Genomic DNA, 14,017 nt, shown 5'->3' on the forward strand with positions numbered 1-14,017 from the left:
AAAATATGGACACATTTTCAAACTATTGCATTGTCAAATGTATGTGATACCTATAACTGATGTGTAAAATGATGTTATATCTGTTGATGACTGAGAATATGTGTAGCTTCTTACCATAAATTAGGACTCTAAAGCTTATCCATTTATAGCCTCTGCTTAGTGTGCAAATTGACCTCAATATAAGTTTTGAGGAGAGCACAGCCAGTCTCATAGGAGCCTAGAGGAGTTCCTGCTTGTGGTAAGAAGCTGAAATACTTTGCATTTGATGTTGTTATTAGTATGAGATTATACTAAGTGAATTGCTAAGACAGAAGAAGTCTTTAAAAAGATATTATTACCATATATGCCTAAATGTAGTTTTTTTTAAACTGAATTCCTTTACAGAGTGTTAAAATTTCATCTGGTCTTCAAAAGGAGGAAGGTAGGTGGTAGCAACACACTGCATTACTGCATTAAAAAGACGTGGTTGAATATTAGCATGTTTTCAGATGCATATAGACTCTAGTTTATTGTAGATGTGCTGTTTTTTTTTTTTGTGATAAATTACTTAAGAATTTTATACTTGTCTATTGGCAGATTTTAAGTGGGACTCTTGACACTTCTTATAAATATGGACACTGTGGTATATAACTGATATAACATGTGGTACATAACTGAAACAAAAAACAAGTGCTGAAAAAGTTTAGTTTCATTTGTTAATGCAGTTTTTTTATGTATTAGAACATATCAACAAAATGCATATTGTGACAGAAGATTAAATTAGAGACACCATAAATTAAGGACTATTGTATTCACACTTTTTACATTTGAATAGGCCTTTTTCACTTTAATATTCTATAAAGACCTTAACTACATGAGACCCTCTATGAATACTGTTTGTGGACAGAATGTTTGATTTTGTTGATTCAAAAAGCATATCAATGTTTCTTATCCAAATTTTAGTAAGTCGCCACCATGAGTACAGACGCGGAGATGGCCGTTTATGGCAAGGCTGCCATTTACCTTCGTAAACCTGAGAAGGAGAGAATTGAGGCTCAGAACAAACCATTTGATGCCAAGACTGCCTGCTATGTGGCTGATGACAAAGAATTGTACCTCAAGGGAACAATCAAGAGCAAAGACGGCGGCAAAGCCACAGTTATTTTGCTTGACACTAAGGAGGTGAGTTTTAATTTCCACTTAATGTAGATGCTCATTAAATTATTTACTACATTGTTTTCTTTTATATCTAATTTCTAATTTATCAAATTTAAAGGAGAGAACAGTAAAGGAGGATGACGTCTACCCAATGAATCCTCCCAAGTATGACAAGATTGAGGACATGGCCATGATGACCCATCTCAATGAAGCCTCTGTGCTGTATAACCTCAAAGAGCGTTATGCTGCATGGATGATCTACGTAAATTCTGAAACAACATAAAAAAGCATTTAAGTTATTTTTGTCTGTGTTGTTGCAATCTGACCACGTCTCTGCTCATTTCAGACCTACTCTGGACTCTTCTGCGCAACTGTGAACCCTTACAAGTGGCTCCCAGTGTATGATGCAGAAGTGGTGTCTGCCTACAGAGGCAAAAAGCGTATGGAGGCCCCACCCCACATCTTCTCTGTCTCTGACAACGCATATCAGTTCATGCTGACTGGTAAGACATTATGGAATTGAATTCTATAGAATTAATTTAGGTGAATTAGATGATGCTGTTAATATAATAAATATTTATCGGATATTTTACACATTACAATCAACAGATAGAGAAAACCAGTCTGTCCTGATTACGTAAGTATTTTCATTTAATCTCAGACCATGACAAAAATGAAAGTATAATGTAAATGGCAAATCTATATGGAGATATTTACAAAACAGAATTTAAGAATGAACTTCTGAATATACTTTGAAAAGTCTACATGTCTTTTAAACTTCTGTTTTCTATAATCTCTCATAAACTAGTGGAGAATCTGGTGCTGGAAAGACTGTGAACACCAAACGTGTCATCCAGTACTTTGCCACAGTTGCAGTGGCAGGTAGTGAAAAGAAGAAAGAACCTACTCCTGGCAAAATGCAGGTATGAGATATAAAACTACATACATATTATTTTGAATGATGGTGATTTACACTCATCTCACATGAAATGTGAATTTGTGAAATGCCTATAAACAGTGTTTAGTCATGAAATGACTATAAAAATGAATAATTGAAAACCCTTCAAACATTACAGGGCTCTCTTGAGGACCAGATCATTGCTGCCAACCCTCTGCTTGAGGCTTATGGTAATGCCAAGACTGTGAGAAATGACAACTCCTCTCGTTTTGTAAGTGAACCACTTTTTATTTACAATATAGTTAGTCAATTGTGTTGGATTTTTCTACACAGAGTTTTATATAAAGAGATTATTTATTTATTGTGCTATTTTGTTTCAAACAGGGTAAATTTATCAGAATTCACTTCGGCACCACTGGAAAACTGGCTAGTGCTGACATTGAGACATGTAGGTGGACACGATTTAATTGGTAACACTTTACGGTAAGGGTACATGAATTATCATGAATTCATGTATAAATTCATGCATGAAATATGCATTCATTCATGCATTAATATCTCATGAATCATCAGGAACTAACACGAGTTCAACGTTTTTCATTCATGACTTCATGGATGAACAACACCTTAATTAAAACATTAACCAAGATGAGTACATCATCATGAATTATGATTTATTACGCATGATCATGTTTTCTTTGTTCACACAAAAAATTGGTCTTTACCACCCATTGTGGATAAAGCTATGGTTATGGTACATGAATCATCATGAATTCATGCATAACAAAGTATTAATTCATGCATGCAAGACTACTCTTCGAATTATTAAAGGAATGTACAAAAATCCACATTATCTAATGCATGCATACAGGCTAGAACAGTATATCAATTAATGTGAGAACTTTTTTTCTGAATTATGATCTGAGTTATCCAGCATGTTCATGTCTTCTTCATAGCCAGCAGGTAAATGGACAGACCCCAAAATTGGCCAATCACAGCACATAACATACGAATTCTGTTGGCGTTCAAATACTAGTCATCATTAACTAAGCATTATTTATCAATGATTTCATCATGTGTGTGGCCCCTCAACTAAAGTGGTGACTTGGTGCTTTGAAACACTGATGAACAATGTGTTTTCATTATGATCTGAGTTATCCATCATGTTCATGTCTTCTTCATAGCCTGCAGGTAAATGGACAGACCCCCAAATTGGCCAATCACAGCACATAACATACGAATTCTGTTGGCATTCAAATACAGTAGTCATCATTAACTAAGCATTATTTATCTATGACTTCATCATGTGTGTGGCCCCTCAACTAAAGTGGTGACTTGGTGCTTTGAAACACTGATGAACAATGTGGCATAACTGTGAAATGACATGAATATGAGCATGAAAGTTCAAGTCTTTGCAAACAATGTACTGTGGACACAAATGGACTTTGATCTTAACTGTACTGCTTTATTCTTAAACGGTATAAACCAGTTAAAAACCATAAAGCTGTTTAAAAAAAAATGTTTTACAAACAGCTTGATCTCTTTTGGGGTAAAGAGTCACCTTTTAATGTATAAAGCTGCTGATGTGACTCCTCCATATCATGAAATTGTAAAACAGCTTTATGGTTTTGTAAAGAGTTTTCAGATATACAGCATACAGGCACTTAAAATAAAGTTCATGGTGTATGTACTGAATTCCTTCTCTGCTCTTTCCAGCTGTTGATTTAACTGGTTTATACAGTTTGGTTTCAGAATAAAGCAGTAAAGTTATAACACTATTACGATTTTACAGCTAAAAAACGTACGTTAAACTATTTACGAATATTTCATATTATAAAGATATAATTTCCCTTTTACCATTTAATAGATTATAAATGTAAGATCCCTTAACCCTAACTCCACACCTAAACATAGCCATTTTATAGATAATATTAAAAGGATAAAACGTAATGGACAGATATGTGTAGGGAAATGGCAGCTTTATTAACAATGTAGCATTAAAAGATAGTTTGAGCAACTAATCCTACCCCTAAACCTAACCATTTCTTAAAACTACGTAACTACAATTATAAATTAAAACAACAGACAGACAATCACAATCATTTATTTATTGAGAAAATGTCAAAACCGGTACCAAAAGTCGTTCACATGATGACGATGTGTCGCAGTCCTCTCTGGTAGTAACGTTATATAATAGTTATGTATGAGGTAACGTTACAGAGCAGAATTTAAGTTATTAATCCATGAAAATGTTGATTCGGTTTCGGTTCGCTGTTCGCTCTGTGAGGGCGCGCGCGCTTCTCCATTTCAAATGTAGTACAAAACTTAAACACGGCATGTCGCAATCTGTGACGAAGCATGCGAGAGCCAATGAGCGTTTGATGTCACTGCCGTAAAACATGTCATAACGCTTCGGGCGCAATTTTTGAATTTGAATTCACCACGAGCGCGGGATGCGCGGGATATGACGTTGACGGTCTCTGCCGAGAAATGGAGATGAAGATCACTGGATAAAGGGCTGCATTTGGATCTGTTTCTTGCAAACAACGTATGGATTCTAAAGATTTGGATCACATTAAGATAATAAAATTGATTTCTTTTGTGAATTTATGTTGTGTTTTAGTGTATTAAAACGTAGATGTATTATGTGTCAAAACATTAATGCCACGATTTTAATATGCATAAGTTAAATAGGAATACGCCCAAATTTGTACGTCGTTGTTTGTATAAGTTGTTTAGAAGTAAATAAATTACGTTTTTGTGCTGTCCACTGTCAGTATTATACGTTTCTGTGTGTATAAAACATAAATAAATGTATGTATGGTAGAACTACACTTTACGTAAAAATACACACGTATTCTCATGAGATCACGTTGCAAGTTAAGATCAAAGTCCATTTGTCCACAGTACATTGTTTGCAAAGGCTTGAACTTTCATGCTCATATTCATGTCATTTCACAGTTATGCCACATTGTTCATCAGTGTTTCAAAGCACCAAGCCACCACTTTAGTTGAGGGGCCACACACATGATGAAGTCATTGATAAATAATGCTTAGTTAATGATGACTACTGTATTTGAATGCCAACGGAATTCGTATGTTATGTGCTGTGATTGGCCAATTTTGTGGTCTGTCCATTTACCTGCAGGCTATGAAGAAGACATGAACATGATGGATAACTCAGATCATAATGAAAACACATTGTTCATCAGTGTTTCAAAGCACCAAGCCACCACTTTAGTTGAGGGGCCACACACATGATGAAATCATTGATAAATAATGCTTAGTTAATGATGACTACTGTATTTGAATGCCAACAGAATTCGTATGTTATGTGCTGTGATTGGCCAATTTTGTGGTCTGTCCATTTACCTGCAGGCTATGAAGAAGACATGAACATGATGGATAACTCAGATCATAATGAAAACACATTGTTCATCAGTGTTTCAAAGCACCAAGTCACCACTTTAGTTGAGGGGCCACACACATGATGAAATCATTGATAAATAATGCTTAGTTAATGATGACTAGTATTTGAACGCCAACAGAATTCGTATGTTATGTGCTGTGATTGGCCAATTTTGGGGTCTGTCCATTTACCTGCTGGCTATGAAGAAGACATGAACATGCTGGATAACTCGGATCATAATTCAGAAAAAAAGTTCTCACATTAATTGATATACTGTTCTAGCCTGTATGCATGCATTAGATAATGTGGATTTTTGTACATTCCTTTAATAATTCGAAGAGTAGTCTTGCATGCATGAATTAATACTTTGTTATGCATGAATTCATGATGATTCATGTACCATAACCATAGCTTTATCCACAATGGGTGGTAAAGACCAATTTTTTGTGTGAACAAAGAAAACATGATCATGCGTAATAAATCATAATTCATGATGATGTACTCATCTTAGTTAATGTTTTAATTAAGGTGTTGTTCATCCATGAAGTCATGAATGAAAAACGTTGAACTCGTGTTAGTTCCTGATGATTCGTGTTAGTTCCTGATGATTCATGAGATATTAATGCATGAATGAATGCATATTTCATGCATGAATTTATACATGAATTCATGATAATTCATGTACCCTTACCGTAAAGTGTTACCATTAAATTGATCCATCCTGAACATTTGTCTTTATCTGTCACTCTTCAGATGATTGTGACTCAAGTACATTGTCTCAACAGATCTGCTGGAGAAGTCTAGAGTGACATTCCAGCTTCCAGATGAGAGAGGCTACCACATCTTCTACCAGATGATGACCAACCATAAGCCTGAGCTGCTTGGTAGGTGCACACATTTCATTCAGTGTTAAATGGCAGATAATATTGTAAGACTGTTTAAAAAAAACTGTGTATTTTACAGAAATGACGCTAATCACCACCAACCCCTATGACTACCCTATGTGCAGTCAGGGTCAGATCACAGTGGCCAGCATTGATGATAAAGAGGAGCTGGTTGCTACTGATGTGAGTCATTGCTATTTGAATACTGACATACTGTATGTTTATATATGGCAGAAAAGATCCTAGAGCGCATTCTTCTCTGTAATTTTCAGACTGCTATTGACATTCTGGGCTTTAGTAATGAGGAGAAAATGGGGATCTACAAGTTCACTGGAGCTGTGCTGCATCATGGCAACATGAAGTTCAAGCAGAAGCAGCGTGAGGAGCAGGCTGAGCCTGATGGCACAGAGGGTGAGACTACATTGTACTAATATGTGTCATAACATGCAGTGCTTTGAATGGAGAAATACTTATTTCTATTTTCACAAAGAAAAGGGTGGTTTTCATTTAGTTTTCAAGGCAAGAAAAGGGATGGATTTTTGTGCAACTTTTTTAATTGCAGAGGCTGACAAAGTTGCCTATCTTCTGGGTTTGAACTCTGCTGATATGCTGAAGGCTTTGTGCTACCCCAGAGTCAAGGTCGGAAATGAGTTTGTGACCAAAGGCCAGACCGTGCCACAGGTATAGTAACATTTCCAGCATGCCGTGTGTTTAACCTCAAATTCTGGCTAATTATTACAGAAGCAGAATAAAACATCCACTCTATTCTACTTACAGGTGTACAACTCTGTTAGCGCCTTGGCCAAATCTATCTATGAGAGGATGTTCTTGTGGATGGTCATTCGTATCAACCAGATGTTGGACACAAAACAACAAAGGAACTTCTTCATTGGTGTGCTGGATATTGCTGGCTTTGAGATCTTTGATGTAAGAATGATTCTTTTATCTATTTTTTAATGGCACATTGAGTGATATTCAGAAGTCAGTAAATGGTTCTGTTTCTTCCTCCAGTACAACAGCATGGAGCAGCTTTGTATCAACTTCACCAATGAGAAACTGCAACAGTTCTTCAACCACCATATGTTTGTGCTGGAGCAAGAGGAGTACAAGAAGGAGGGCATTGTTTGGGAGTTTATTGACTTCGGCATGGACTTGGCTGCTTGCATTGAGCTCATTGAGAAGGTTTTTACTGGTTTATGAACCTTTTCATTTCCAATTTCTATGCTTGAAATCTTAAAATTGTAATACTTAAACAACATTCTTTAATAAACAGCCCATGGGTATCTTCTCCATTCTTGAAGAGGAGTGCATGTTCCCCAAGGCTTCAGACACTTCCTTCAAGAACAAGTTATATGATCAGCATCTTGGCAAGAACAATGCTTTCCAGAAACCAAAGCCTGCCAAAGGCAAGGCTGAAGCCCACTTCTCCCTGGTTCACTACGCTGGAACTGTGGACTACAACATTACTGGCTGGCTGGACAAGAACAAGGATCCACTAAATGAGTCTGCTGTGCAGCTGTACCAGAAGTCTTCTGTCAAACTGCTGGCTACTCTCTACCCACCTGTTGTTGAGGGTAAAGAAAAAATCTATTTAACCAAACTTTTATTTAGCTTTGCACTTTCTTTCTTGTTCTTGCATTTATACATGTTCTTTTGTATCTTTATCTCAATAGAGACTGGTAAAAAAGGAGGCAAGAAGAAGGGTGGCTCCATGCAGACTGTTTCCTCCCAGTTCAGGGTATGTATAGAGATGACATCACAGCAATATTTCTGTATTTGAAGAAAAAAAGAAAATAAAGAAATACAAAGCATGCCAAACTTTTTCTATTCTCCACAGGAGAACTTGGGCAAACTCATGACAAACTTGAGGAGCACTCACCCTCACTTTGTGCGTTGCCTGATTCCCAATGAGTCCAAGACTCCAGGTAAAGTATTAAAAAGTTTACAGATATTCTGGCATTCAATTTATATGATGAAGTTAATTTACCAAGTTAATGGTGTAAACTTCGTTATAGGTCTCATGGAGAACTTCCTGGTTATCCACCAGCTGAGGTGTAACGGTGTTCTGGAGGGTATCAGAATCTGCAGAAAGGGTTTTCCCAGCAGAATCCTCTATGGTGACTTCAAACAGAGGTATAAATGACACCACATGAAAATACAATTTCCTGTTGGAGACTCTTTATTAGAAGATATAAATCATTTTGATAAATCTTCCCATCTTCCATAGATACAAGGTGCTGAATGCCAGTGTTATCCCAGAGGGACAGTTTATGGATAACAAGAAGGCCAGTGAGAAACTCCTGGGATCCATCGACGTTAATCATGACGAGTACAGATTTGGAACCACAAAGGTTCATATTTAGCTTTACAAATTTCAAACATTCGGTGATAATGGTCATTTAACTTATACAGGTTAAATCAATATTTTTTGATTTACTGTTTTACATAAATTCAGGTGTTCTTCAAAGCTGGTCTTCTGGGTACTCTTGAGGAGATGCGTGATGAGAAATTGGCTGCTCTGGTCACAATGACTCAGGCTCTCTGCCGTGGTTACCTGATGAGGAGGGAATTTGTGAAGATGATGGAAAGGAGGTGAGTATTGTCATTAGTAAAGATGACATCAATAATAACTGTGCAAACAAATTATAATTTAAATAATTATAATGATTATGGCATTTAATGCTGAATTTTTCACAGGGAGTCCATTTACACCATCCAATACAACATTCGTTCATTCATGAATGTCAAACACTGGCCATGGATGAAGGTTTACTACAAGATTAAGCCTCTGCTGAAGAGTGCCGAAACTGAGAAAGAGCTGGCAACCATGAAAGAGGACTTTGTAAAATGCAAAGAAGATCTTGCCAAGGCTGAAGCCAAAAAGAAGGAACTTGAAGAGAAGATGGTAGCACTGCTGCAAGAGAAAAATGATCTACAGCTACAAGTAGCATCTGTGAGTATTTTTTGAGATGCACCGATACTAAATTTCTCTGCTGATACCGATAGCTGATTATTCAGAATTATATCGGCCCATACCAATACTGATACCAATTTGATTTTTCTTAAAGGGACACTCCACCCATTTGCATTAAGCTTTGCTTTGTTAGAAACCCAGTCATACTATTGAATGGTCGTGCAACACTCTCTCATTTTCCCCTGAGACGGGAGAAATCCGTTATTTACCTCTTACACTTCCTCCTACAATGACGCAAAAATCTTAATTTTGCGTCATTGTAGGAGGAAGTGTAAGAGGGGGGGATTTCTGTTGAGACTACAAGCACTAGTTCCTCATCTTTCCCAGGGGGCGGGAACCGCTCACGCTACAGACCTATTACAGATCAGTGGGTGGGACTTTACTCTCTGAAACTGAAAGCAATATCCTCCATCTTGTTTGAAGCTAAGCTAACAGGCGCTGTGGAGACAGATGTAAAGTTATGACAATAGCGGAGGAGAGTACCCAATATGATATAGAAGAAGATGATTTCGGAAGTCTGATGCTTGAATCAGGTGTTTGTGGCTACCTTTACAAGCCGCATTATAGCGAAGAGCAGCTGAGGCAGAAGACCTGCCTGCCGCGGACGAGGAGCCCGGACTGGCTCGAGTTAGGGCGGACTGGTGGCGCCGGTGATCTCACTATGCAACTCATAGACTGTAGGATGCAACTGCGAACACAGAGATAGAGTCCGTCTGCGGCAAAGAATTTCAACGATGACAATTTCTCCTGGACAAAATCTCTGAATCAGACAAGGACACGGGCGTTTGTGTTGTGAACTATCCTAGTTTCGCACCGCATATGTTCTGACTGAACATCCAGGTACCATGCAATAATTCACCTTTTCGAAAGAAATACAAACGAGGAGTAATGCACTAATGAGTTCGCTAATTAACTAGACATTTTGTGTGAATGTGAAATGAATTTCAAGCTCTGGTGGTAGCTAGCTTTGTAGATGGAAGAGTGATTTCTCTTATAGGCAGATATGCGCTTTCTGGATAAGTGGGAGTGGCTTGCGGAGCTGTGCAATGTGGTGCATTGTGGGAGTTTTTGTCTTTCATACAAATGCGTCAAGTTATTTTTTGTCTTTCCTCGGTCACGAAGGCACCAAATTCAAAATTTATTTTACATTTCGACTACATATATGACCCACTTTAAATAAAAAACAATGTTCAAATGGGTGGAATGCCCCTTTAAGGAAAAAAAATCTCTCCCAAATAATGCTGCAAACAATACAGGGAACCTTCTCATTTGGTACACTATGATATTAGCGTCAAATGAAGCCTACATTAACGTCACTTTTTTTTTTTTGTTAAGGCGTTAACTGTTTTGTTACAGTTTTGTTAACTGTTAAAGCATTATTGTCGCGTTAACTTGCCCTAAATTTAACACTAAATTTAACACTAAATTTTCTTCACACACAGTATGAGTTGCAGTCTGACAGGTTAAAATGAGCAATGTGGTTTCCAATGATATGTCAACCTATTTTCTTAACAGGAAGCTGAGAATCTCTCAGATGCTGAGGAGAGGTGTGAGGGTCTGATCAAAAGTAAAATCCAGCTTGAAGCTAAACTCAAAGAGACAACTGAGAGACTGGAAGATGAGGAAGAAATCAATGCTGAACTGACAGCCAAGAAGAGGAAACTGGAGGATGAGTGCTCTGAGCTGAAGAAAGACATTGATGACCTGGAGCTCACCTTGGCTAAAGTGGAGAAGGAGAAACATGCCACTGAGAATAAGGTTGGCGATTGAGTTGGTTTAAGATTAGATTTAATCTCTGTTTTGTGTGTTAATATAGAAAATGAAGTGTAAAATATAAGCTTATTTGGAACAAAAATCACACAGGTGAAGAACTTGACAGAGGAAATGGCAGCTCAGGATGAGAGCATTGCCAAGCTTACGAAGGAGAAGAAAGCCCTCCAAGAGTCACATCAGCAGACACTGGATGGTCTTCAGGCCGAGGAGGACAAAGTCAACACCCTGACCAAATCCAAGACAAAGCTTGAGCAGCAAGTTGATGATGTGAGTTGATAATGTAAACATGTTATTAATTCATCAAATTAGCTTTGGGTTTTTTAGCTGTGAACATATTTTATTTATCATTGTCCTGTAGCTTGAGGGTTCCCTTGAACAAGAGAAGAAGCTCCGCATGGACCTGGAGAGAGCCAAGAGAAAGCTTGAAGGAGACCTGAAATTAGCCCAAGAGTCCATCATGGACCTGGAGAATGACAAGCAGCAATCAGAGGAGAAAATAAAAAAGTAATTAAAGCATAAAATCTTTGAAAACATTATTGTTAAGTTTTGTTTTTGTTTTTGCAAACCACTTATTGTTGAACACCCACAGGAAAGACTTTGAAACAAGCCAGCTGCTTAGCAAGATAGAAGATGAACAATCTCTGGGTGCTCAACTCCAAAAGAAGATCAAGGAGCTTCAGGTATTTTGAGATTTTTTCAACATTACAATCAATATAATTAAATGCTGAACAATAAAAATCAAATTAACTACTTTCCACCATAGGCCCGCATTGAGGAACTTGAGGAAGAGATCGAAGCTGAGCGCGCTGCTCGTGCCAAGGTTGAGAAGCAGAGAGCTGATCTCTCCAGGGAACTTGAGGAGATCAGTGAGAGGCTTGAGGAGGCTGGAGGAGCCACTGCTGCTCAGATCGAGATGAATAAGAAGCGTGAAGCTGAATTCCAGAAGCTGCGTCGTGATCTTGAAGAGTCCACCCTCCAGCATGAAGCTACTGCTGCTGCCCTCCGCAAGAAGCAGGCAGACAGTGTGGCCGAGCTGGGAGAGCAAATCGACAACCTGCAGCGTGTCAAGCAGAAGCTTGAGAAAGAGAAGAGCGAATTCAAAATGGAGATTGACGATCTTTCCAGCAACATGGAAGCTGTTGCCAAAGGAAAAGTAGGAAATTTTATGTTTAAAGAATATATAACATGTTGAAGTTTTTCAATTATCTAATGACTTTTGTATTTGCAGGCTAATCTTGAGAAGATGTGCCGCACACTTGAGGACCAACTTAGTGAAATAAAATCAAAGAATGATGAGAACATTCGCCAGTTAAATGACCTCAGTGCTCAAAGAGCAAGACTTCAAACTGAAAATGGTAAGTAATGACAATCATGAATAAATTAATAGTATTCCAACAGTAACTGAGTGTGGTGTATAAAGATTATCAGAAGAAAACACACTTATTTACATTTTGCTTTCACAGAGTTTGTTTTGAACTGATAGAGACAGCACAATCTGACACAGTGAATTTAAATCTATACAGGTGAGTTTGGCCGTCAGCTGGAGGAGAAGGAGGCTCTGGTTTCTCAGCTCACCAGAGGCAAACAAGCTTTCACTCAGCAAATCGAGGAGCTTAAGAGGCATATTGAAGAGGAGGTTAAGGTAATATAGCATAATGAAAACAAATACATAATTTCCACTTACTACACAACAAAGCTAATACTAGAAAAATGCATTTCCGGAGGAACTGCAAAGTGTGCTTGCTCGGGTGCAGTGCACTAACGTTAGCAGGTAGTGGATAGATGCGAAATGCGAGAAAAAATGCGAGAATGCGAGAAAAAAGATGTAAAACTGTCAATGTTACTGTTAATTCCTCAATCAGCGCTGGACCGGCATTTTCTGTCTTCCGCTGAGCCCTGGCCGTAGACAGATCATATGTTTTACCCTGTCAATGCAGTGGTCTGCGTTGCGCTGATCTTATTCACACTGTCAAGTGTAGGTGCAGCATTCTAACATTGAGTCATAATGAGCTGTTTGTGAAGATATTATCCGCTTCCAAATTATGTCATTTTAATCAAGAAATTGAAACATTAAAAAACAATTTGCTCTTTATGGTGTGCGCGTGATAGAGCGCGGCAGCAACGAACCATCAGCTTGCAGCATAACAACATTGAATGCTCGGCCCAACAGCTGATCATAGCTGTACAGGGCGCCTTATTATTTTCCATGTCCATAAATATATCTAGTAGTAAAGCTAATGCAAGGGCTAGAAATCTATTAATCTTTTGCTGATACTTCCTTAGCTGTGTCTGAAACCGCTCACTCGTTCGCTAATCCCGTATAGTGAATGGCAGTTGAGTGCACTACATCAGCAAAGAATTCGGACGCTGACATAATTATCACGCGCCAGAGAGCTCAGACAATTTGTCATAAACATTACCTACCCATCTTTAATATTTCCTTTTTTTGGCTGTATGAATTGTATGTAACAATTGTATGTATGTATTTTTCACGTTTATTGCGTTATTTGATTAAAAAAAAAAGATAATAAAAACACTTGCTTGTCATATTTATTTACTTTTTACATTTATATGTGAAAATAAAAGAGAACAAAACACTACACAACACATTTGTTTATTCAAATATAGATATAACGGTATATATAAATAAATAACCAGGCGTCTGGTCTTATAAATGATTGTTTTCTAACTCGCGTGCACCGTTGCCATGGTGACATTTTTGTTTATTTTTCATTCGCGCTCTTTTGCCTTATTGTGTTGGATTGTGGGAAATAGTGTCTCAGCAAGTGTACTACATCCTATGTACACTCGAATTCAGAGAGGATTGTGGGTAAAAGTAGTGAAGAATGTAGGGAATGATGTCATTCACTCAGAATTCGGACACCACTATAAAATGGCCGACACCCTAAATAGTGCACTATATAGTGGATAGGGAGCGATTT

The 14,017-nt window shown here is 37.8% G+C and overlaps 1 protein-coding gene across 2 annotated transcripts in view; it reads left to right on the plus strand.

The window, feature by feature from the left end:
• The first annotated feature begins 394 nt into the window (after positions 1–394).
• Positions 395–14,017, plus strand: part of LOC308691346 (myosin heavy chain, fast skeletal muscle-like) — a 74,404-nt gene continuing 60,781 nt past the window's right edge. Inside the window, exons 1-28 of one of the 2 annotated variants that reach the window (XM_081366424.1) lie at positions 395–421; positions 943–1,161; positions 1,256–1,399; positions 1,484–1,640; positions 1,747–1,774; positions 1,946–2,060; positions 2,214–2,306; positions 2,420–2,483; positions 6,230–6,328; positions 6,408–6,511; positions 6,601–6,739; positions 6,891–7,009; positions 7,106–7,255; positions 7,340–7,510; positions 7,602–7,902; positions 8,002–8,066; positions 8,166–8,253; positions 8,344–8,461; positions 8,556–8,679; positions 8,784–8,920; positions 9,026–9,281; positions 10,818–11,060; positions 11,166–11,342; positions 11,434–11,579; positions 11,665–11,755; positions 11,839–12,228; positions 12,304–12,430; positions 12,599–12,717. In XM_081366424.1, the coding sequence (XP_081222550.1) occupies positions 955–1,161; positions 1,256–1,399; positions 1,484–1,640; positions 1,747–1,774; positions 1,946–2,060; positions 2,214–2,306; positions 2,420–2,483; positions 6,230–6,328; positions 6,408–6,511; positions 6,601–6,739; positions 6,891–7,009; positions 7,106–7,255; positions 7,340–7,510; positions 7,602–7,902; positions 8,002–8,066; positions 8,166–8,253; positions 8,344–8,461; positions 8,556–8,679; positions 8,784–8,920; positions 9,026–9,281; positions 10,818–11,060; positions 11,166–11,342; positions 11,434–11,579; positions 11,665–11,755; positions 11,839–12,228; positions 12,304–12,430; positions 12,599–12,717 (3,972 nt within the window). In that variant the 5' untranslated portion in view covers positions 395–421; positions 943–954. Of the gene's footprint in view, positions 422–942; positions 1,162–1,255; positions 1,400–1,483; positions 1,641–1,746; positions 1,775–1,945; positions 2,061–2,213; positions 2,307–2,419; positions 2,484–6,229; positions 6,329–6,407; positions 6,512–6,600; positions 6,740–6,890; positions 7,010–7,105; positions 7,256–7,339; positions 7,511–7,601; positions 8,067–8,165; positions 8,254–8,343; positions 8,462–8,555; positions 8,680–8,783; positions 8,921–9,025; positions 9,282–10,817; positions 11,061–11,165; positions 11,343–11,433; positions 11,580–11,664; positions 11,756–11,838; positions 12,229–12,303; positions 12,431–12,598; positions 12,718–14,017 lie in introns of both variants that reach the window. The other variant, XM_081366423.1, reaches the window with a different exon arrangement.

Source organism: Scardinius erythrophthalmus, assembly GCF_964197995.2.
Source record: "Scardinius erythrophthalmus genome assembly, chromosome: 5".
Classification (NCBI taxonomy): Eukaryota; Metazoa; Chordata; class Actinopteri; order Cypriniformes; family Leuciscidae; genus Scardinius; species Scardinius erythrophthalmus.